This window comes from Pimephales promelas, chromosome 11, assembly GCF_988280905.1.
Source record: "Pimephales promelas chromosome 11, fPimPro1.hap1.1, whole genome shotgun sequence".
NCBI classification, from domain to species: Eukaryota; Metazoa; Chordata; class Actinopteri; order Cypriniformes; family Leuciscidae; genus Pimephales; species Pimephales promelas.
In genome coordinates, this window is record NC_142779.1 from 30698928 (window position 1) to 30724410 (window position 25483).

Genomic DNA, 25483 nt, shown 5'->3' on the forward strand with positions numbered 1-25483 from the left:
AAAAATATAGATTTTTCAATACATATCGATACAGAAATATCTGAAACGCTTTCACAGGATACATACCAGATGTGCATTCTCGTTCTCTCCGACAGCGAGTTGACATTGGTGTTACAAGGCTCGAATGTCAGCAAGGAATGGCATATATTAAGCATAATTTTACTCATTCCAGCAGATTTTACATTATAGTGGATAAAAATCGTCTCTGCAAGGGTAGCCTAGAACCTGATATTTTTTACACCCATGAGGAAAAGAGAAAGAAAAGATAAAAACTATTTTTTTATCATAGGATTTTTTTTATTTTGAAAATGTAAAAACGCTGAATGTTTTCTAAACTTATTTGAGGTATTTTTTGACATAGTAGCCGTATAATTACCAAATTTACGTAGGCTATACATTGTAGAATCCGATTGCACAAATAGGCTACTTTGCGATCTATAATCAAAAGGTGTCTATCTATTTACTTGCAATGACCCTATCTTTCAGTCACACTTTTAAAAGTATTGATTCATAAATACTCCTCCAGAAGACTCGAATTATATGACACATACACAAAAACACGACCTCGCCCATGCAAACCTGTGTTTACAAACAGAAGGGAGATCCAGCAAAGGAGACGATGGAAATAGGAGGAGGCTCTTTTGACGTTTATGTTGAGTTATGTTTGTGTTCGGCCTCCGTAGACGCGGAACTTCATTAGAAATCGGACGCTACTCACGTTAAAGGAGAATCGGAGGGGAATCTGAAGCTTTCACTGAAAACATCTTCCTTAAAGGACTTTTACTGAGATCGCCTGAAGTGTCAGAGTGAGTATGATCAGACCTGATCACTTTCACACCACTGACAGAGACAGACAGCCACAGGGGATAGCGAATATAGCCAGAGTCAGTCTGTCTGCAGATAACGTTAGGTGGCCTGTCTATACGTGAATAATCGTACCTGCATGACCATACTACAATTGAAATGGCCATAATTACAAATAGACATGCAGTTGAATGTCGTCTTACAGGTTATCACTGAAAAGAAAGCAGTTATAGCTGCACTCGTGTAGCTGATGCTAATGCTCCAGCTGCGCAACGCCTCTGCTCATCCACATGCTAAAGCTCATCATAAACTCTGCCTCATATTTTGCAAGCTCTCGGTATTTTAAAGCTTCTATAATGTGTCCATGTTGATAAGAGACTAATATTTGCCTATGACCCTGTTTTATTTTTTTGTAAAGCAGTGTCGTCGTCGTCGTTTGCCCCACCACATTTAAAGGCATTATTGTCTTGTTGACAAACACATTTTTGTTCCGATAGTGCTGACATGTCTGTTATGAATATCGTATCTCATAATACCATTTTACTTTTTTTGTGTTTACAGTTAACGTATATGTGTTTGGTTTGTTTACGTTGTAGTTTAGAGGTTACAGTAACATTCGTGTAGAACTCATTGCCACAAGTTAACGATTATAGGGTTAAAATGATATAAAATGATGAGATACTTTCTCAGATAGACAATGTTACATATTTTTTTAATTATTTTACCAGTCGAAAATTATAGACTGTTATGTTATTATGTTTTCCTTTAGCTAAAATTTGAACTTTTTATTCCCTGCTATAATGCAGTATATCCTTACATTTGTTCTGGGTTTATAAGATTAAAATTTTATCTTAAAGTTATGTAGTGCTTTTCAATATGTTCTGATATCCAGTGAAGACAACAGGGGTGTAACAAGGGGAGAACAAGGGGTATTTTGTAGGCTTTTGCATAGGGGTGTAACGATACCCTCATTTCAAGATTCGATACATATAATGATACTGAACTCACAATACGATATATATTATTGCGATACTCCAAGACATATGGTAAAAGGTTAACAAACCTGTTGATTTAAAATGCTAACTTGGATATTACATTGTGGGTTTAAATGAATAGGCTTGGACTTGGTGCTTGTAACCCAAGGACAATAAAAATATTCATGATTCTGAAGCTGAAAATACTGCGTTATTGTAGATGAATATGCTTGCCTTGCACGCTTTCACTGACTAGATATATTTAAAATAATGTCGGCTGCTTTTTACTGGTTGCATAAATTTGACCTTATCAGGACCCACAAATATTCCCCAATCGCATTATTATATAATCAATATTATACATACTAGTTTAATGTAGTAAGTACTAGGGCTGGGGTAAACGATTATTAACTAAAAGAGTAATTGGGCGATTATTTTATCGATTAGTCGACTAATCTAATGACTAATTGGACGACTAATATAAAGAATATTTTTTCTGCTGCTCAATTAATAAAAAAACAATCTCAAATAAATACTAGCATACTGAATCAAGATACTATAAGCTGGCTAACGTAGTCTAATATTATGTATTTGAACACCATCATAACTCTACAACCGCCAAAACCGTGTTATTAAAATATTTTTTTATTTTTTTTCTTAAGGGTTTGTTTACTGTGTGTGATTCATTTAATGGATAGCACATTCACTTCTAGTTGTCTTCGTCCTCTATTCTGCAATGTTTCGGTCTCCCACGTGTGTGTGGCAAGCTGTACCGCCGGGAACATGCAAAAATTAAATAAATAAAGAAGCGTCGACGCAAAAATATGACGTCGACGCAATTTTGACGTCGAATCATCAACGTCATCGACGCGCCGCTACAGCACTAGTATGTACACTAAAACTCTGAAAAAAAATTTGTTTTTTCTCACACAGTATTTTTATTTTTGGGGAACTATCCACGATACTTATTGTTGAATTTTTATATTGCGATATATTGTGGCACGATATTCTGTTACACCCCTACTTTTGCTGACTTGGTGATGCAGGCTTTTTTACATTTTTAATTTTATTTTTATTATTAAAGCAATCATTGATTTCATCAAAAAACAAACAAACAAACAAAAAAAACATTATGCTATAAATGCTTTTTAATATTTAGTCAAGCCAAGTCATCCTCATTAATATAGCGCTTTTAACAAAGTAGATTGTTTCAAAGCAGCTTTACAGAGATAAACTTAATATAGCCTAATTTAAAGTAACAGATTGGTTTGGTTTCATAGTGGTTCTTGAATAATGTTATTTTCCAGGTAAAGTTAGTTTTGATTGATTCACTTCTGTTGAAATGATCATTTGTTATTAAATCAGGGCTAAGATGAAAAAAACAGACTTCTCTCTAAACGGACTTTAAACACAAACCTGTGATAAACGCTGATGGCGTTCACATGCGCTTTAAGAATTGATTCTATAGATGTGTGTTTGAATATATGTGCGCAGGTTTGTAATTCCCTACAAACCATGCCAAAACAAACTACTTGTCTTGCCTATACATTTTGATGCAGAATTTTATTTCATTTTATCACTTCGGGGTTGGTACGTGAACCCTAATTTCCGCAACACTTTATCTGTAGAATGGAATGAATCATCCATAGGGAGAGGCTAGTTCAGGACTTCAGGACTGCGTTGTCATCGGTCCAGGCGAAGGTCCTTCATCAGATCTGGATACGGCCTAGATCCGGCATGCGGCGGGAAAACCTTGGGATAAACGAAGACACTAAAATTAGCATAGATTCCATTCTTCTTATGATGTATCGAGTAATCAGGATTTAAGGGAAGTGTTCCCAGTTCCGCCTGACCAAATCTATGAAATTATTAACATTGAATTATTTAAGTCGATAATGTATTATGTGAATGCTAGGGCAAAGAGATGTGTCTTTAATCGAGCTTTGAACTGACAGAGTGTGTCTGCTTCCCGGACAATGTTAGGAAGACTGTTCCAAAGTTTTGGTGCTAAATAGGAAAAGGATCTACCGCCAGCAGTCCATTTTGATATTCTAGGTATTATCAACTGGCCGTAGTTTTGAGAATATCAACTGGCCGTAGTTTCGCAATAGACGTGAAGGAAGAACAGCCAGTCGTCGAGGTAGTTGAGAATGCAAATGCCCATTTGCTTTAACGGGGCAAGAGTAGCCTGTGTGAGTTTCATAAAGACACGAGGTGACACGGGCAGCCCAAAAGGGAGGACCTTGTACTGTTTTGACATGGAAATACGTATACTTCAGGTCTGTTGCTGTGAACCAATCCTGCTGGCGAACGCATGTCAGAATGCGTTTCTGCGTTAACATCTTATGCGGGAGCTTGTGCTGGGCTTGTTTCAAAGATTGGTCACAAACCTCTTACTTTATTTGGTACGATAAAGTAAACCCTGTCAAAACCCTTCTTCATCTTGGCTGGAGGGACCAACTTGCATGAGTGGCACTAGAGAAATGATCATTTTGAGGTTAAAGCAGTAGCAGAGCTGATGTGGCAGCCGCAGGCGGACACCCTCGGCAACAAGCAGACAACCTTGTGGCCTGTAGGTGGCACTCCTGAGATGGTGCTCCTGGACCACCGTGGTGGACATCGCCAGGGTAAGAGCCTGCGCCATGCCCTGCGTTGCTCGTAGAGTGAAGTCAATTGCAGTTCCTACATCAATCCTGGCTCAGGACTGCCTTCGTTCAGAGCTTTGGCCTGATGGACCTGCAGGATGGCCATGGGATGCAGGGGGGAGGCAGCCTGTCCAGCTGCACTGTAAGCCTTTGCCGTTAGAGACAAAGTGAACTCACAGGCCATGGACGGGATTCTGGGAAGATTCCATCCGGCAACGATGCCATTGTCACGTTCTCGCAATGAGGACATGTGCCATCCACAAATGCTGTCTCATTGTGGCTGAGACCCAAACACTTGAGACCGTCTGAGGCTGAAAGATATCGACTGCATCCAGAGACACAGGCAGAGTTGCATCTTTAAAAAGACGCTCATGTGTGTGTTTGCTCTTTTAGAGGAAAGCTATTGTTATGTTGCTAAGGTGCCCGGGGGAATTCTCTGCACTTATCCTTGGAGACAGGATATCAGGACATCAGGAGACAATGCTTGGAGACAAACCAAAATGTGGCTTAACACTTGCAACTCTCTTCTCCTAGAGGTGAATAAAATTAGCTCATGTAGAGGGATGATACTCTCAGCTCCGAAGAACAAATCTCAATGAGTGATGCACGCTTTATATTTGTATATGTGAGGGAGTGGCATGCAAATTTCACTTGCCAATTCTATTTGGCCTTTTTTCAAAGTATCAAAGTGTTTGGGGCTCCCAAGTGCAGTCGTCAACACCACGTCTAAGTGACTGACAGATAGGGAACAATGTTGGTCCTTAGTCAAGTTTGTCCTCTGCTGCCTGTGAAGTTGGCCCCGATGTCTCCTGTTGGTGCAATCCCTGGCAGAACCTTATCTGAGAGGCTTGTGGCTGTTCACTGGTGCATAGAGAGAAGCTGATACCAGATTGCCACTAGATATGTGAAATCCCAGACTGCTGCAGTTCTGTTGTAGATTGCAGAGAAGCAAGGTTAAAGAGTTCTCTTTGAATAGAACAGTTTGGGAATCTCAAAGTTTCAAACCCATGGAGGAATTTTGCTCAACCAATTGGGCGCAAAATAACTGCAGTTTATCTTAAGTGTTACAAAGTTTTTTTCCTGCCAGTGGTCTGGTGTGTTTCCAATCCCCTGTAACTTTATTTCTTCTGTGGTACAGAAAAGATGTTTTGTTGAATGTTCAGGCTGCTTTTTAAAACATTGAGATAATTGGCCTTACTAATCGGCCACATTTCCTTCTGTGAAACGCACAAAAATTATTGTTTGAAAAATGTCTTAGCGTTTTGTAGTACACACTGTTGTACACAAATAGTACCTGATTTTCAATATATATTCTTTGGTGATTCACAGAAGAAACAACATTTCGATTTCTGAGAAACACTTAGTAAGTGAAAAAAATCCAAACAAACACACTTCATTGCTCTGCCCCAAAATGCAATGCAATAGTGGATGTCTCTTTATTATAAAATAATCTATCCGCAAATAATTCACTAATTAATAATAATAAATAATAATTCACATTCAAATAATTACATTTGAATCGAAAATGTAATCGAATGCTTGACACCGCTACTCTGTTATATTGTCATTTTCTACTCGTCTGGCACTTTGCAACAACACAACCTTTCTTAAGTGACTTTCAGCATGTTTCCTATAACGACGTCTGACTTTACATTTTATGTGGCGTCAGTCACCAAACCATGCGAAATATGATCCGAGTGGTCTGACTGAAACAGATTTCCAGAAATGTGATTTTAATAAGATTTCAAGATTTTAAAAATCCATTTTTTTGTTGTTGTTGCTGTTCACACTTGCTAAATCTGATCGGATTTCAATCGGATATGCACAAAAAAACAGATTGGGACTTGGGCTACATGATTAATCAAAATGAAACCGAACGCGATTTGGCAAAGGCTCACAGAATCTCCAAACATACCCAGGAGAAGTAAATGACACATCATTCCAGGAAATCCCTATATGGGCATCATACTATCTGTAGCTGAATAAACAGAAGATTGAAACCGTAACATGACTAATAAACTCACGACTGCCTTATTCTGTGTAAGAAGAAGCCAAATCCTCTCACAGTAGAATGCTCGACTGTCGTTTTGAATTGAGTTTGGAGTAAAAACATGTCATTAAATGTTGTTTTTTGTTGGACAAGAGGTTCGTAAATGCTTCTCATGTTTGGGAAGATGTTTGACGTGTGTTGATTTTATCAAATGCACGTTATAAGCGACTCAAACTCACAGTGCTTTCAGATAGAGCAGCACTTACTATTGATCACAGAGCCGTGCTTTACTGACAAGCTGCGTATGAAAAATAATCGCGATTCGCAATACGCCAAATCGGTTTAAGTGAGATTTCATGTTAATTTGCGATTAATCATGAAGCCCTAATTTGGACTTATAGTCTGAACAAGGCTATAGATACATTTGTATACTTTAGTTAAAGGGATTGTTCAACAAAACATTTTAATTCTGCCATCATTTACTCACCCTCAAGTTGTTCCAAACCTGTAGTTGAATTACTGTCCAAAATACAACCTAGCTTACAAGTTGGAATGAGCGCAACTGTAATGGAGCCGACTAAGAATCAAATATCCTGTTTCACAGAACATCAATTGTGGATAATTCAGCTTTCTGAAAAGACTGCTGATGTTCTGTTAGTTAATCTTATATTTGAATGTGTGGATGAACTTGAAACCTTATGAACTGTCATTAAGCATTTGCATACTCTTGTGAAACTGCTGTTATTTGACTAACTTGTATTATCACATTCACCACTCAGTTGATTCTCCATGAACTGTGAAGGTTAATGTTAAGGAAAGCAATGGTAATCTATCTAAATGAGGCACTTGGCATGGCATCTCATATATTATCTTACACAATTTGCCCGTTTTTCCTTCATCATGTACTTGATCTAGTTATGTTCACAGGGAAGGACATTCTCCTTCGAGAGAGCATTTGATGGGACAAAAGTATTTGTTAGTCCAACTTGAGTCATCAATATTTTTGGTCAGTTTTCCAGAAAGAGAAATTTGTCAAATTGAAATGCATGTGTTGAGGTCAATTAACTATACGATTTTGACAATTTTTTTGGCAGCTGCACCACATCACATTGTACAACTTTGTCTTGTTATAAAAAATTATATTATGTTATATTTCAAGAGGCTTATTTGATCTTGACACTCAGTTGGGGTGGTAATAACAGGGTAGTTCCTCACTATACTTTACGATACCATCAGGATACAGCAATTCTGCGATTGCTAGACAATCATCCTATAATGATACATCACATTATCTGTAAAACTATGAAGACAAAATGACCGTGAAAAGGCAGTTTCTGTATATCGCGTAGGCTAAAATTGACGATTTTGTTTGTCCCATCAGTGGTAAGAAAGCAGAAGTGCGTCCAGTCTTTGGGCTTAAACGTGGCTGGGGCATCTATTATTTTACTCATCACTAGTAATCACACTGTTGGTTATTTGCTGTCCAAATGGTTTGTCTACTACTGTACACCACCTTCCACTCCCATTGGAAGTAACATTTTTAATGAAAAGCTCATTGTAATTACAATTAAACTGTGCAAATATTACATTAATAACATACTAATGACCATAACCAAATCCTTACAATGTGAAGCCTCACATAAATTGTTCTTCAGGAAGTCTTAAACCAGTTGCTTTCTCTCTGATAGAACCCACTAGGGTGTTTATTGGGCTAATGCAGTATCCGCTCTGTTTGAAGAGTTCTGCTCGGACCCAATGTCCTCCGCCCCAGAGACCAGTGCCATCAGTCTGCAATGTCACGCACAAGCGCTCACTCCAATTAGCATGTAGCGCTCCCACTCTCATTATGTTCTGCTGATTCAGGACCTCAATCAAACTACAGTCCATTTTGGAAAACGGACAGGTGGCTCTTCTAGCCTCTACGGAGCTTTTGCCTTCCTACGAACGAGAGATTTACCAGTCCCTCTCGGCCTACACTTGGATGTCAAAAGTTGTGAATGACATAAGTAGCTCATTTCAAGGAAAAATCAGCAGATGCTGGATTGTTTATGTGGGGGAGTCTGACAAAATTGGCATAGAAGATTGAAAATCACAAGTCTCAAGAGCTATCCTGCAGCTTCAATCAAAAGTTGTTATGTACACTGTTTGACTGCAATATGTTATTGCCATCACAGGAGCAGTTCACCCAAAAATGAAAAGTCATGAGTTTTCATATACTCAGACCCATGTTGTGATTGTGAAATATGTTTTGAAAGGTGGAATTTTGAAGAATGTCTTATTTTTTCCATATAATAACAGTAAATGGAGATGGATGCGGCTTTGGTCGAAAAACACATACAAAGCACCATAGAAGTATCCTAAATGGTCCATATGTCTTGTGTGCCTATCTCCAAGTTTTCTGAAGCTATTTAGTAGCATTCTGTGGTGAATATACCAATATGAACAGTTCTTTAGCCCTTGAATCAAATATGGTGCATTTACACACAGTGTCCTCATATTGTTTGGCCTATTATTTCAGATATAGCTTTCTGAAGAGAGTGAAGAGCTTTTGTGCCTATCTCCAAGTTTTCTGAAGCCATTTAGTAGCATTCTGTGGTGAATATACCAATGTGAACAGTTCTTTAGCCCTTGAATCAAATATGGTGCATTTAGACACAGTGTCCTCATATTGTTTGGCCTATTATTTCAGATATAGCTTTCTGAAGAGAGTGATGAGTTCCAGAAGAGCTCGAATAACGTTCGATTCGTAAGTCCATTGCTAACCTAAATAGCATTATAGCATATTAAGCTAATGGTTACAGTCGGTGCTGTGATGTGATTTGAAAAAGGCTGAAAATTGTCTGGTCCGATGTAAAGCAACTCCCCACTGTTCCTCCATTTTGTCTGTTTAAATAAATGCATATATCCTGTTTTAAAACTCTGTCTTAACAGAGATGAAAAAGCACTTAAGAATTGGTTGTTGTTACTGTACTTAAGTGTAATTTTGAGAATTTTTAGATGTTGAACAGGTAAGATAAAAAAGTAGCTTGCTAATATTTAGATCTAAACATGGCCTCTTGGTTTTATCTGTCTATTTCTAAAGCTAAGAAACATGTTTGGTGAAGCAGAAAAAATATCTATATATCTTATGTTTATCATATAGCATGGCGGCCCAGTCCCAGTTAAGCCTCAAAAACACAGTCGCCGTGTAAACGAAAGGCACATCCGATAAAATATTTGTACGTTTTCACCCGCGAGCGTTCTCGTGTTAACAGGGCCTAACAGGTCTTTGAGGGTCAGAATTCTAGCTGATAGACAGGTGTTCAAATACTTATTTGCAGCTGTATCATACAAATAAATTGTTTAAAAAATCATACATTGTGATTTTCTTTTTTTTTTAATTATGTCTCTCACAGTGGACATGCACCTACGATGACCGTTTCAGACCCCTCCATGATTTCTAAGTGGGAGAACTTGCATTATAGCAGGGTGTTCAAATTTTCCTCACAGTAATTGTTAAATGCTGATTGATTGGGGTGAACTTTTGTAGCTTGCTGTTTAGAGGATGGCGCAAATCGATACGTTTCCAATAGATGGACCACAAAGGCTTGAATGTCTCAGAATAAAATGTTATCTTTGCTAAACATCTTGCAGCGTACGGGCTTACACCTCAGAGTGTGGAAACTTGAAAACTAGATATGTTTGTGTCTCGTGTGTCTGCTTGATGCGATATGATAAGAGGAACTTAGCTTTGTTCCTATAAGGAACTTTATAATAAGGAGATCAATTTGTGTACAGGTCAGTCTTACCTCACACTCAGACATTTAGGCATGAATATTATACTCTGAGTGTTTTAATAATATTTTGCTTAGAAATATTAGAAGTGATTTTAACTGTTAATTTATGGTTCTTAATTATACTATTAATCCTGATTATGGATGAATTCATTTTTCTCTTCATTTATTATTTGACGGTCTGCTGTTAAAAATAACATTTTACTTAATCATCTGACTGGATCTCCTCCCCGCATCAGTTTACTTTTTACTAGGGCTGTGCCTGTGACGATGCACTAATAGCTGACGAGACGATACATGATTCACAATATTGGGTTACTTTAGAGATGAGGCAATATTCTAAAACCACCTGCAATGCAAACAATGATTAGAAATGTTTTAGTAATCTAGTGCTGTCACTAACAATTATTTTAGTAATTGAGTATAATCAATTGGTATTTTTCATGATTAATCGAGTAAATGGGTTAATTTTGTGTTAATAAAAATAGAAAAATAAATACAGTGAGGCAATAATATACGCTCACCTAAAGGATTATTAGGAACACCATACTAAAACTGTGTTTGACCTCTTTTCACCTTCAGAACTGCCTTAATTCTACGTGGCATTGATTCAACAAGGTGCTGAAAGCATTCTTTAGAAATGTTGGCCCATATTGATTGGATAGCGTCTTGCAGTTGATGGAGATTTATGGGATGCACATCCAGGGCACGAAGATCCCGTTCCACCACATTTCAAAGATGCTCTATTGGGTTGAGATCTGGTGACTGTGGGGGCCATTTTAGTACAGTGAACTCATTGTCATGTTCAAGAAACCAATTTGGAATGATTCCAGGTTTGTGACATGGTGCATTATCCTGCTGGAAGTAGCCATCAGAGGATGGTACATGGTAATAAAAGGGATGGACATGGACAGAAACAATGCTCAGGTAGGCTGTGGAATTTAAACGATGCCCAATTGGCACTAAGGGGCCTAAAGTGTGCCAAGAAAACATCCCCCACACCATTACACCACCACCACCAGCCTGCACAGTGGTAACAAGGCCTGATGGATCCATGTTCTCATTCTGTTTACGCCAAATTCTGACTCATCAGAATCGAGACTCATCAGACCAGGCAACATTTTTCCAGTCTTCAACTGTCCAATTTTGGTGAGCTCTTGCAGATTGTAGCCTCTTTTTCCTATAAATGCTTTGCTGCATACCTCGGTTGTAACGAGTGGTTATTTCAGTTGCTCTTCTATCAGCTTGAACACAGTCGGCCCATTCTCCTCTGACCTCTAGCATCAACAAGGCTTTTTCGCCCACAGGACTGCCGCATACTGGATGTTTTTCCCTTTTCACACCATACTTTGTAAACCCTAGAAATGGTTGTGTGCGAAAATCCCAGTAACTGAGCAGATTGTGAAATACTCAACCCGTCTGGCACCAACAACCATGTCACGCTTAAATCACCTTTCTTTCTCATTCTGACATTCAGTTTGGAGTTCAGGAGATTGTCTTGACCAGGACCACACCCCTAAATGCACTGAAGCAACTGCCATGTGATTGGTTGATTAGATAATTGCTTTAATGAGAAATTGAACAGGTGTTCCTAATAATCATTTAGGTGAGTGTATAGGGATGCACAATATATTTTGGCCATTATATCTGTATATTTATTCATTTTACATTACTAGTCAATATCTCAAAGTTGTAGTAGTATGTTTATGTTGTGTAAATATCTGATTACAATTTACAACTTATCTGATGTCATGCGTTTTGTTGAGTTAAATAATCCCTTAGCAAAGCACTTCAGTTTACTGGTGTAATGCAGTGCACTCAGTTCAATGCACAACATTTCTAACTATAATTGAGACCGTCATAAAATTATATAGAGTGAACTGTGCATTGGGTTGGTGTTTTAGTGCATTGTTACAGGATTAGCACATCCACAATAGGATTACACATCCTGACTAGCACATTACTTCAAGTTCACTTGTGCATTCGTGTCATTAAGTTCTAATATTATGTTTATGTTGTTCATTTATGATGCATTTGGTTGAGAGTTGGTTAACCTGCTAACAAAGCCCTTTAGTTTCCCGTTGTTCATTCAGTGCATGCAGCTCAATGCCATTATTTGTAAGGGTAATGCTCATTTTAGACGTTTCTTTAAAAAAATGCATTATATTAATAATATCTCACATTCCTATTGTTTAATTAAATCTTTTCATGAATCGTCTGTGCGGAGGCTATTCAATTTTATTTATCCATGGCATATGCATTTTCATTTTTTTATAGGCAAGTAATGTTGTCCAATGACTTGTTTGCATTATTTAGGCATCTTTTTATTTATTTCGAAGGCAATTTATTTATTTTATTTTTTATAAGGACAGTTGGCCATAGTAGTGTAAAATTAATTGTAAAACCTTCAAACTAGGCTACTGTACATGTTTGATTTATGTTGAAGTGCTTAGGACATGGCTTTTTAATTATGTAAAAAAATAGTTTTTGTAATTAGGCTCTCATAAATTGTAAATAAAGAAAATTGGATTTAGATTTATCAGCTTTCAAATATAAAGAACTATCGGTTATCATATCAGTGCATCCCTAATAATAATTGAACAACATCATTACAATTTATAATGTAATATTAAACATAATCAACTTATGTACATTACAAATCATAACAAATGTTGTTGTTACACTTTTCAGCCTGATCAAGTCCTTGTTTAACATCAGCCAAACAACATTTAATTCCACTGTCCTCTTAATCTTTGATATTTGGCCACTTCTTCACGATAGAAGTGCAAAAGCCACTGTAATTTCTTGAAAAAAGAACATGTGGACAGAACATGCAAACTCAAAGCGAGGGTGCGATGAATTCTCAAATTTAAAGGCTTAGTTCACCCAAAAATGAAAATTCTGTCAGTATTTACTCACCCTCATGTTGTTCCAAACCTCTATGTGTTTATTTGTTCTGCTGAACACAAAGGAAGATATTTAGAATAATATTTTAATCAAACAGATCTCATTCCCCATTGACTACCATAGTATGTATTTTTCCTACTATGGCAGTCAATGGGGAATGAGATCTGTTTGATTAAAACATTCTTCCAAATATCTTCCTTTGTCTATAGCAGAACAAATAAACACATAGAGGTTTGGAACAACATGAGGGTGAGTAAATACTGACAGAATTTTCATTTTTGGGTGAACTAACCCTTTAAATCCTCCTGGGTTCGGGTTACAAATACTTCACGTTGTGTTCCCAGATGAATGTTATAAGCAACCCAAACTCTCAGCATATGCATAGATGGACTTTGTAAACTGAGCTTTGTTCTGCTGAACACAAAGGAAGATATTTAGAATAATGTTTTAATCAAACAGATCTCATTCCCCATTGACTACCATAGTATGTATTTTTTCCTATGGTAGTCAATGGGGAATGAGATCTGTTTGATTAAAACATTCTTCCAAATATCTTCCTTTGTCTATAGCAGAACAAATAAACACATAGAGGTTTGGAACAACATGAGGGTGAATAAATACTGACAGAATTTTCATTTTTGGGTGAACTAACCCTTTAAATCCTCCTGGGTTCGGGTTACAAATACTTCACGTTGCGTTCCCAGATGAATGTTATAAGCAACCCAAACTCTCAGCATATGCATAGATGGACTTTGTAAACTGAGCTGCTGCGACAGGCTCCACGTGTGTAAAAAGATAACAGTGCAACACTTAGCAATGAAACGCAAAGCATGATGCGTTTTCCAAATGCATGTTTTTGAAACCCAAACAAACCGCAAGGTTTTGCCACAAACTTGCAAACTCGAGACGAGAAATATCGTCATAAGATCTTGTCACACCCCTACTTTTTTTGTTTTAAAAACTTAAGTACAATTAAATGTGATGTGGATACTTTTTACATTCACTTGCATTTTCTGCACCGTTTGCCCAGACGACAAAAACTTTATATTTGATATACTTGCATCTCATAAAAGTTTGTTTTGTAAACGTTTAAGAGTACATTAGCTTAAAGATGACCTCAAAAATAAATGGACTAAAAGCCTCAAAGCCCCATTTCAATTCAAGGCTTTCTTAAGTCCATTGTTAAAAATCTGCCTTGTTCCTGCACTTCTGGATAATTAGTTTTTTTGGGAGTGCAAGCGCAGGGTTGTGGGAGATGTGCTAGTGCAGGGATTCAGGCTAATCCATGTCGTGTTCTGGAAAGATCCAGAACCCCCATTTACAGTTTTAATTTCAGACAGAATCGCATTATATCTTACCATTTAAGATTGGCCCAAATCTCCTAATGAAAGAGAGGCGGAATGGGCCTGTTCGACTTTGGATGATTTTCATTTAACTTGATGGTTTATAACTCTAGTTCGCTGCCCTGATTATATTTTTGAAATGATGTCATTTGTGTCAGATATTCGCACATGGATGTAATTCTCATACTGTATTAAAAGTATCATTTGCATAATAATCACTCTCTCTTTCCATCTTTTTGCAGTATGTACCGCTTGCGGGCACTGACGGCTGCATCCGTCGGGATGGTGCAGTTGTCAAGAAGGCATCACACCGGTGCCTTCCGTTCTCATCAGCGGCGTAGACTGATGTTGGCCGCCCTGGCGGGGGTGACGGGCATCTCGGCCAGCGCTGGACTATTGTGGACGAGGTATGGACCACTGTGCACCATATACTTGTCCATGGATATGTTGGGTAGGGCTGTTGTCAACCAAAGAAATCCTTAGTCGACCAAAGTCTTGTCCTGCGCAACGATTAGTCGACCAAGAAAAAAAAAAGACGGGATGTTTTGATTAAATATTTTTTAAAGGGGGGTTTACTGCTTTTTTTCTTTGCATGATTGTGTTTATGGGGTGCAATATAACATGTATTCGTGGTTTTTCTTTTTTAAAGTCTTATTTTTCATAAATTTCACCTTTATTGTCAGCCGCGTTCTCCGCTGTCCTCTGAACGACCGGTCGACTTCCTGATTCTATGAAACCACTCCCTCAAAAACAGGCAGTGGGCTCAGATTGGTTAGTTTGGGCCGGTGTGTTGTGATTGGCTAAACTGTAGCTCACGTTGTCCGGAAGGTTAACGGCCATTACCTTTACTGGCGAAACGTGCATACGCTCCGGTCCAGCCAGAATCAGTTAGACCCAGAAATCGGCGATGAAGAGAGGCAAGCAGAACCTCACCACACACGGCTCTTACAAAACGTTTCTGAATGGTAATTTGCCTATATGTTTTAAAATTCATACACATTTGTTTTACACTGACTGGCTACTAACGTTATACACAAATGTGTAGGTATAAACCAAACGTTGACATTGGTTTACGTGCTTGATCAAATCGAAAATAACGTCATAAAGTATATATATATGAAAATACGTTTAAAACATTAGTACTTATACAAAATTCAGGTCCATAATGTTTGTACGCGTTTGTCGTAGACACAAAATAGCATAACTAGTAGCCTAGTGGCTATAAAGCCAGCGCTGGCATTTGATAAAAATAAAACATTAAGTCTTATGATTAAGTCTTAACCTACTTACAGTTTGTGGCCCAACAACTGCTGCCTCTGGTTTTAAATTTTGAACTGATTTATGTTTTAGTAACAGTTTCTTGTTGAATCTAGTGTTGTTTTTGGCGGCCTGTTTTAATTTTAGTTTTAGTGTAGTCTTTGTGTCAAGCTGACATTTTAGTTTTTATTAGTTTTAGTCACGTTCATACTGTTTTTAGTCTAGTCTAGTTTTAGTCGACGAAAACCGATGACATTTTAGTCTAGTTTTAGTCAACGAATTGTATTTTAGTCTCTATTTATTTAATATGCAATTCTATTTAACCCAGTCAATATATAAGTAGCCTGCCTAGTATAAGCTAGCCTATAGACGAAACCAAAATTTTCTTTTAGCCAAACCCATTTCAAACAATCTTATCTTCTTATTATCTTCTTATATTATTGTTACCTTATAGACTCAAGAATACATCCATTCCAGACACGGAAGACGCTCTGGTAATGCTTTTCCCTTTTACGGTACAGTACTTACAGTGTACTTACAGTATACTTACCTAGAAAGTACTGGCTAATATAAGGTAAGTACATGGAACAGGAGTAGGTTTAGGGGTCTTCAGGGTTAGTACTAGTTATTACCCAGTAATTGTAATTACTAAAATAAGTGCATAATATTTACATGGGTAACTGGACTGTAAAAGGAAGCGTTACCGACGCTCTGAATTGAATTTACAACATACTATTTTACCAACCAAACATGTTCGAAGTAGCCTACACGCATGATGAAATGAAAGAGATGAATCCCTTTCTCTGTGTCAGACTTATCTTTGTTTGTTGTCGTTTATGCTAACGCCTGTTTCACACATACTCCGTTTGCAGTGCGTATATTTTTTCTCACCCATGTTACAGTAATAGATTAGCGCTCATACATCGCGCTCACGCAGCTACTTCTTCTAAATAATGCCGCGAGAGGGGCTCGAGGATGTGAACGTCGCCTGTGTTTGCACAGTGCGATCTGATGCAGCCCCTGAAGTGACACAGGAAACAGAAATGCTGCATAAAAATAATGCAAGTAGGCTAAACGAGATGAAGTAACGTTAAATAACATTTTGTCTCGTCTCGTTTTGGTCAACGAAAATGAAGAGACATTTTAGCATAGTTTTTATTTTTGTAAACCACATTTAGTCTCGTTTTTATTCGTCAACGATATTGCATTATACATTTCGTTATAGTCATCGTCACACGACCAGCATTTACGTTGCGTCTCGTCTCGTTTTCGTCACGTGATAAAGGTTCGTTGACGACAACATTTTGTCATAATTTTCGTTGACGAAAGCAACACTAGTTGAATCCGGTGTTGAATTCGTGGAGATTCTGGAAGCTGTGTTCCGTAAAATGCGCAGCACAGAGAGCTAAATTACGATCGTCATTTTCAGGAACATAATCAAACATAAATTGTATCCATTGTTGACGAACTACAACGGCCGTGGGAAGCCTGAACACAGAAGACCTGACAGCTGTATGAACATAACACACTCTATATGGCCATGCCCATTTTTGCATTTTCCGGAGGGAGGGGTTGATGTAAATGTATGGGTTAGTGACGTCTAAAACCCAGCTGTAGTCCCAATCCAGTCGTTTTTGTAGGCATTAAACTTCCTAATTTTTAAAAGACGACATCTGCTTACACTGAACTTTCAGCGCTGCAACTTTGCAGATACTGTTCATGCACCAACAGCAACATTACACACTATTTAAAATGAAAAAAGTGAAATCGCAATCAACCCCCCCTTTAACAATTGTCATAGAGCATTTATAAAACAACAATGAAAAAACATCAAAAATACATAAAGGTATAATAATAATACAATTCTTTGCAAATTAAGTGATTTATTTTTTTTTAACTGCAAAGTGAGGAGCAATGTCTTAGGTCTGTGGTGACAATCACAACCGCGCACCTGACCATACCGCACGCTATCTGCTAACCGCTATCTGCCGCATAATGAAAAATCCTAACAAAAGTACCCGTTTATACAGGCTTTATATTCTTCTTTACTTTCAAAGCTATGGATTAACTTTTGTCCAGCCAATCTAGGCGTTTTAAAACAAACACTCAAAAAACCCAAATAGCCTAAAAAACAATCCTAATAATAATAGGCTGTATTGTAGGACCGCATATAGGTTTATTTTCATTTTGTTACATTATTTAGGCTATTTTCATATGCGTAAAGTGTAAAGTGTCATGATAAGGCTGTTAAAGGGACTGCTCACGTCTTTTGCGCGCTCAAGTTCGATTTCAAATGTAGGCACGTGGTGTGCGCGCTCATAATGGAAGCAATGCGTGTTTTTTTTTCAATTGCGTCCACTGAATGAATACAGCTAAACTATATCCCTTACTGAGCGCGCAGCATCACCACAGCCAGCCACATGTGCGAACCGAGTGCTCTGTGTGTGCGCTAAACTGTGGCGCTGTTACAAAATAGCTTAAATTAAAGCATTTAAAATATATATGCTAATTAGATTTAGAATACAGTAATATATAACTGCTTATAAAGGAATAAATATCAAGGAGTAAATCAGTGAAAATTTCTTTCTATTGGTAAAAAAAATAAATAAAAAAATGCAACTGGTCGACCAATAATAATGTCAGTCGACCAAGACGTCATCCACTGATTAGTCGACTAAACGACTAAAGTTGAAAGCCCTAATGTTGGGATGCACGATATATCACTCTCACTTTTGTAAGACGGTTCACCGCTTTTCAGGAAAATTAACCATGGTTTTGGGATCCGTTTTCCTTAGTTTTCCGACAAATATCACAACTAAATGGTGGATAACATCGTATTTATAATGTATAAGAAAATTACAGAAAACACACCATTTTGAAACGTCCCGTGAAATCCGTATTTGACATCCATTCTGCACTGTCCTTTCGTTCGTTAACATTGTCGGGGTCTGAATCAAGCTTGAATTGTTTTGAAATTGACTCCATCCTCATATATACATTAGCGAATAACTCGCAGTTATGGAGGGGTGGGACATTTCCAGAACATGCGGTGCCAGTCACAACACACTTGGCCAGCTAACCAATCACAGCACATTTCGTATTTCGGAAGGAGGGGCTTAATCGAAATTGATTTGTTCAAGCAATACTGGGGAGAGAGGTTCTGTAATATTGTAAAGTGTGTGAAAAAGAATGTTTTTGGAACAATCAAGCATAAAAACATAATTCTAGAACACCCCAATAACAAAATTAAGACTTCTTAAAAGGCCATAATAAGACCCAATTGGTAATTGAATTGCTATGTTCTTAAATACACTAGGTCTTAAAACGAGTATCCAATTTTTAAACGGCTGTGTTTCCTAAATTCACTTGACTATACTTTTTATTTTAAGTGTCCTTTTATGTTTTTAAAAATTATTATTTATTTTAGATCGTTTAGATTGACCATTTTAATATTAGCCAAATATCAGTTATCAGACATAACATCGCTTTATCAGTATAGGCCATAATTTTAATATTTGGTGGCGCATCCAGACAAATATGACTGTAAAATGTTGAAGTCTTCCTATGAATGGCTAACATGTATAGCTATATTAAACTGGGATAGGAGAAAGTGTTGTAATAGAAGTGTCCCCATATCTGCAGTCTGGGTGAAGGCCAGTCCAATGCAGGGTGTGTGTGTATGAATAGAGGAGCTGATATGTCAGCAAAATAGAGGAATGCATCTGGGACGTGATCTATAGAATGAAGGAGTTATGAGACGAGGTGGCAGTTCAGTTCTCAGTCTGTGCAGTCATTTTCCCCGTGTCACATTATAATGAGTTATGATACACACCTTCACACGTCAAACACACGTCCCATCAACACAACAGCAGGCCTTTTTTTCCAATTACTGCTTTGTGTCCTGAAGATATTGACCTCCTTGCACTCTTCATTGACTTTTAGTATGGGGCACACATCTAGAGATACACACACAGACAGCTTGACAACCATGTGTAATGCTGAGTAAACTAGATTTTTACATTCTTAAAGAAAAAAATGAGAGGTGTTTTCCTATGCAAAACTCAAAACCATCATGTCAAGGTGTTGCTAAGGTTTTCAGAGTGGTTTTTAGCACATTGTGCTTGGCTGTTCTGGGTTGTTATCTGGCCCAAATCAAAATTGCTTCAGTTTAATCAATGATATTTTATTATTATATACTTATAGTGTGATTGCTGAAAAGGAATGGTATGAGGACACATGACAAAAAACAGTTTACTAGATGGAGAATTAAGGCCTTGGATTAAGGCACGGTTTGCTAGATTTAACTATTGGTTACTTTTTTTTTTACAATTTAAAGAAGTCTCTTATGCTCACAAAGGCTGCATTTATTTGATCAAAATACATACAGTAATATTGTGAAATATTTTTACAACTTAAAAGAACTACTTTCTTTTTTTATTATATTTTAAAATAGAATTTAGTTTTGTGATGCAATGCTGAATTTTCAGCATCAGTACTCCAGTTTTCAGTGTCCTCCAGAAATGTTTAATATGATGATTTGGTGCTTAGTTTGTTATTTATGGTTCATATTATACATCAATGTTGAAAATGTTTTTGCTGCTTAATATTTTTTTGATTTTTTTTTTTTTCAGGATTCTTTGATAAATAGAACGTTAAAAGAACAGCATTTTTCTTTTGTAACAATTATCAGTTATCGAATTATCGTATCAGTTTAATGCATCCTTGATGGATTAAAGTATCTCTCTCTTTATAAAATCCCAAACTTTTGAATAGTAGTGTATCCACTAAAAGATTAAGCAGCAAAAATATTGCATCAGCATTGGTAATTTCAACACTGATAATAGTATAAATAAATGACAGTTGTTTTTCTCAGTAATTGATTTGTTTTCCTTTAAAGGGGACACAAAAAATACTTTTGCAAATAGAGTTTGACAGTATTCAATATCGCTCATTAGTCTCTAATATTGCTCTCATGTTAGACACTCATATTGCCAGACTTTCAGCACTGATAATAGTATCATAATAAATTATTCTTGAACTGCAAATCATCATATTATTATGATTTCTAAAGGATCATGTGACACTGACTGAAAAATTGAGTAATGATGCTGAAAATTCAGCTTTGCTTCACAGTAATAAATTACTTTTTAAAAATAGAAAACCGTTATTTTAAATTGCAATATTTCACAATATTTCACAGTTTTGACTGTATTTTTGATCAAATAAATGCAGCCTTAAAGGGATAGTTCACTTTGAAATAATTTTTTTGTATGTTTGTAGCTTACATCAAGGGCATTAAAGATGTAGCTGTCTTTGTTTCCGCAGTAGTTTCAAGTTATTTGTTATTTCTAGGTCAAACCATTCTTGTCTATCAGTCATATAATGGAGGTCTATGGTCACCACCTCAAAGAGCATGCACAGAGAGGTCCAAATTAAACTTGATTTAATGACTCGTAAATGCAAGTACACATTGATGACCTAAGACACGAAACGAGCGGTTTGTGTGAGAAAGCGAACAATATTTATATCGTTTTTACCTCTTGTTACCACCCGCGCCCTCAGATCATTTGGACGTGGCTGTGGTTTCAAGAGGTTAAAAACAATATAAATACTGTTCGTTTTCTCACACAAACCGCTCGTTTCGTGTCTTAGGCCATCAATGTGTACTTACATTTACGAGTCATTAAATCATGTTTAATGTGGACTTCTCTGTGTATACTCTTTGAGGTGGTGACCATAGACCTCCATTATATGATTGATAGACATGAACGGTTTGGCCTAAAAACATCAAAATTGAAAATACTGCAGAAACAAAGACACCTACATCTTGGATGCCCTTGAGGTAAGCTAAAACATACCAACAATGAATTTCAAAGTGAACTATCCCTTCAATGAGCGCGAGAGGCTTTGTAAGATGTACAGAATTACTACTGTATATTTACAGCGTAACTGATCTGCATCTCTCCTGCCTGGCAGAGCATATGCTGAAGCAGCTTCTTCAGTGAAGCATGAGGAGCAGATGCAGGAGGAGCCTCTGAATGATGTGGTGCAGGAGGAGGTCTCGGACGGCGCTCTCGAGTCCAGTGGCGGGGAGGAGGACGATGAGGCGGGCTCAGACGGGAAGAAGAAGAAACAGAGAGTCGGCTTCCGTGACCGCAAGGTGATCAATGCACGTGCACATCATCTCATTCGCATCATGATGAGGTCAGTGTCATCCAGCCATTATCTGATGATCCGTCTGACTTCATCATGTGCAGATGAAATGTGAAGCCGTCACGTCTAATCAACATGCAAATCCACAGTCGTAACATCAACCGGGTTTCATCCGAAATGCCAGCAGTGGGAATGTGGCAGAGCGACAATAGCAGACTTAATGAATTGTAGCTGACTTTGACTGTGGGGAAATTGTGATATTAAAGCAGCATCTGGGACAGGCAAGTGTGGGACTTGCTGATTAAAGGGAAAGAGGAAAACGAATAAGAGAAAATGGGGAAATAAATGACAGTTGTTTTTCTCAGTCGTTGATTTGTTTTCATTTAAAGGGGACACAAAAAATACTTTATCTAATAGAGTTTGACAGTATTCAATATCGCCAGACTTTACATACTCACACACACACACACACACACACACACACACAACTTGTGTCTTTTACAAATATACAGTACATTTTATGTGAAAGCAAAGTGATTGTGAGTATGTCAATCATGCTTGCATACCGCCTCCGAAACTTTAATCTGTCATAAAAAAATTCGGATCGGGTTCGATTTTCTGCGTTTTTTGCATCCACAGCCAGCGTTTTGAGAGTTTTTTTGACAATTCAGGGTTGAGGGAGCTCGTTCCGCACATCATTGCACATATGCGCAATTTCAATTCGATCAAGTATGAGGATTATGAAAGGAATAAACCTCCCCTTTCAATCAGATTGAAATTTCGGATCGATTAAGGTGTGATTGAGCAGCCAATTCGATAACTAATGTATTATTTGGGCACAATATATAACAGCCTATACAGCTGTTCTGTCTGCCCAGCGCTTCCACCGGGTGTGTGTCCATACCTGACATACTGCCAGTCTCGATTGGTTCACGGAATTTGGTGGTCTTGTTTTTAATATGTGGCTTTTTCCCGCAAAGGTTTAATAAATACGCATCGGACTCGGTGTGCAAGGTTTTTGTGCGTGACTAATTTTTAGGCTGACGAACACGAAAATACGCATACGAAAATTTCGTACTCAGTGTGCACTGGCCTTTAGCAACTTAAACACATGTTTGATCTCATTGATATTGTTCACTGAAGCTATAGTAGAGTATTTTGAGTGAGCGAGTGTACCTGCATTTACAGTAGACATAGCATTTTCCTTCAAGTCAGTCCTATATTCATAATAAAAAACACTTCGAATGTCACTTACGTCTTCCTTCTCCGTGATTACAAGTCCTTTGAATATAAAAGTCTTCTCTACTGACTGACTCACTCATAAAGACATCTATTGGCGAAATAAGCCTCTCGTACCTTATTGCTTACTTAAAACTGATGCTGTACTCCCCCCTCGACCAATCAGAACTTTCCAGTGGCACCACTGTTGTTTGTGTTTGCTAAACGTTTAGTAGATGCATGTTTTTATTTGACTTTGATTGTGCCGTATGCTGTGAAGCACTATGAAGGCCCTTCTGAAGATGGATCTATTCACCACCACAATTAGGTTTGGCTTTTACACATCTTTGTTGGATCATGGCTGTTCAATAATTGGATTCCTCAACTTGGCTACTTAGGTTTTGTGCGTGTATGTGTCCTTTACAAAAAGGAGAGAATTTGTCAGTATGATTTATTTTTGCTACTCTGCGTCCTAAAATAGCGAGACGCGGCAGCGACCTTTTTGTTTAGAACCTAATCTTCACAAGCCGAGAAAAAGGGAGAGAAATTGTAGGTATTCGCTGACATATGGATGCGGTATTAAAATAAACAGCATACATCAAACCAGCAGCACATTAAAAGCGAAGTTGATTTGTTGTAGGATGGTGGGGCTATGCCTTTGATGGATGAGGCCATTCATCACGTAGCAGGGTACATTAAATGGCTGTCTCTGTTTACGCGAGCTCTGCCCTCGAGGCCACTTCTCCAACCAATAGGCCTCATTCATGAAATGCAAACAAAACTAATTTGTGTGTTGATCATTTTTGGATTGGGATCTTGTTCTACCTCGCATGTTTTTACTATTTGTTAAATATTAATTTTTGAAGTTAATTAAATGTTACTTTTATTAAATTGAGACCTGTAACATTTGTTAACATCATGTCATTTTTATGATGTAAATTGAGGGAGCAAAATGTATCGGCTCCGGCTAAGGCTGATGGGAAAAAATTCGGTATCGGTATCGGCACTAAAAAAATCCATATCGGTCGATCCCTAATTAGGAGGTGTATAAACATACACATGTGCAACAGCAGAAATTTATAGTCATAGAGTTGTGCGATTATCATCGTAATTAAGCAAGTGCCACATTCTTGTCTGTATAATTTTTGGAAGCTTGCTTTATTGACGATATTTGCTGCGACCATATCTTTGAATAAATCATACGTGATGGCGTTGGTTATTTCTTTATGCCTTTTAGAACACTTTTCGTATATGTTGTGCAACTCGCAAATGCCTCTATTATTGATTTTTTGTTCACCTGGGGGCGGGATTCACGAAACATTCTTAAAATTTAGGCCTTGTTTACACGAGAACGCTCGCAGGTGAAAACGTAAAAATATTTTAGCGGATGTGCCTTTCGTTTACGCGGCGACAGCATTTTTGGGGCTTAAAAACGCAAAAAAGTGAAACCACCCTCCAGAGCGGAAATCTTAAAAACGGCGTGAAATCTCCACCGCCGCGTTCCCATGTAAACGGGAAAAACGCAAAAGTCTGCTTGAAAGTGAAGGTTGTACGCAGGCGCGCGGACTTAAGCCCCTTTTCCACCAAAGCATTTTGAGAGCCGGTTCGGAGCCGCTGCCTGCGCGCGAACCAGTTCTTTGTGTTTCGACAGCCAAAGAACCGGTTCTCGGCCGGGAGAACTGGTTCCAAAGCGGCACCAACTCTTTGCTGGACTAGAACCGTTCGTTTACCACGTCATGCTTACGTCGGGGGTTGGGGCGGGTTTAGATGTGCTCGAAACATATTTTCTGACCATAATAAAGGATCGCAAAGCCAAGAGAAACATTTTCAGAAACACGACGGAGTCCGCCTTTGTAATTGTTATGCTTGAAGTTAACGCAAGCGTTTCTATTTTTGTAATTTTTTTATTGAAGACATTATAAGCGAAGAAGAAAACAGTCACAATATAGAACAAATAACGTTAAATGGAAAGAAAAAAAGATACACGACAGGGGTACATAACTTATCAGAAAATATTACATATCAAACGAAAAGATTAAATGACTTCCATATTTCAATTGTTTTTAAAGCTTTCTTGGTACACGAGTTAGAGATAATCCGAAAGTAATGTTGTATTTGCAAGCGTTTCTAGCGTTTCAAGCATAGACTGTAAAAAATAAGACTTATTTATAATAAGACGAGGTTTCAAGACGTATGCGACGTACACAGTGACGTAATGACGTCGTTCCCTGGGCGCTCTAGTCAGTGAAAAAACAAATAGGTTCTGAAGCGGTTCGCAAGTTGAACCAACTCCGAACCAACTTTGAAGCAGCACCAGTTCCGAACCAGTTCTTTTTTTGGTGGAAAAGGGGTATTAGTGTTGTTGTGTGACAGTGCTTCACGTTGCCACCTAGCAGCCTGGAGTGCATACTACATTGAA

The 25483-nt window shown here is 37.8% G+C and overlaps 1 protein-coding gene across 1 annotated transcript in view; it reads left to right on the plus strand.

Moving 5' to 3' along the window:
* Nucleotides 1–663: 663 nt before the first annotated feature.
* Nucleotides 664–25483, plus strand: part of micu1 (mitochondrial calcium uptake 1) — a 112711-nt gene continuing 87891 nt past the window's right edge. Inside the window, exons 1-3 of the mRNA XM_039673542.2 lie at nt 664–806; nt 14679–14843; nt 21670–21853. Of these exons, the coding sequence (XP_039529476.1) occupies nt 14680–14843; nt 21670–21853 (348 nt within the window). The 5' untranslated portion in view covers nt 664–806; nt 14679. The remainder of the gene's footprint in view (nt 807–14678; nt 14844–21669; nt 21854–25483) is intronic.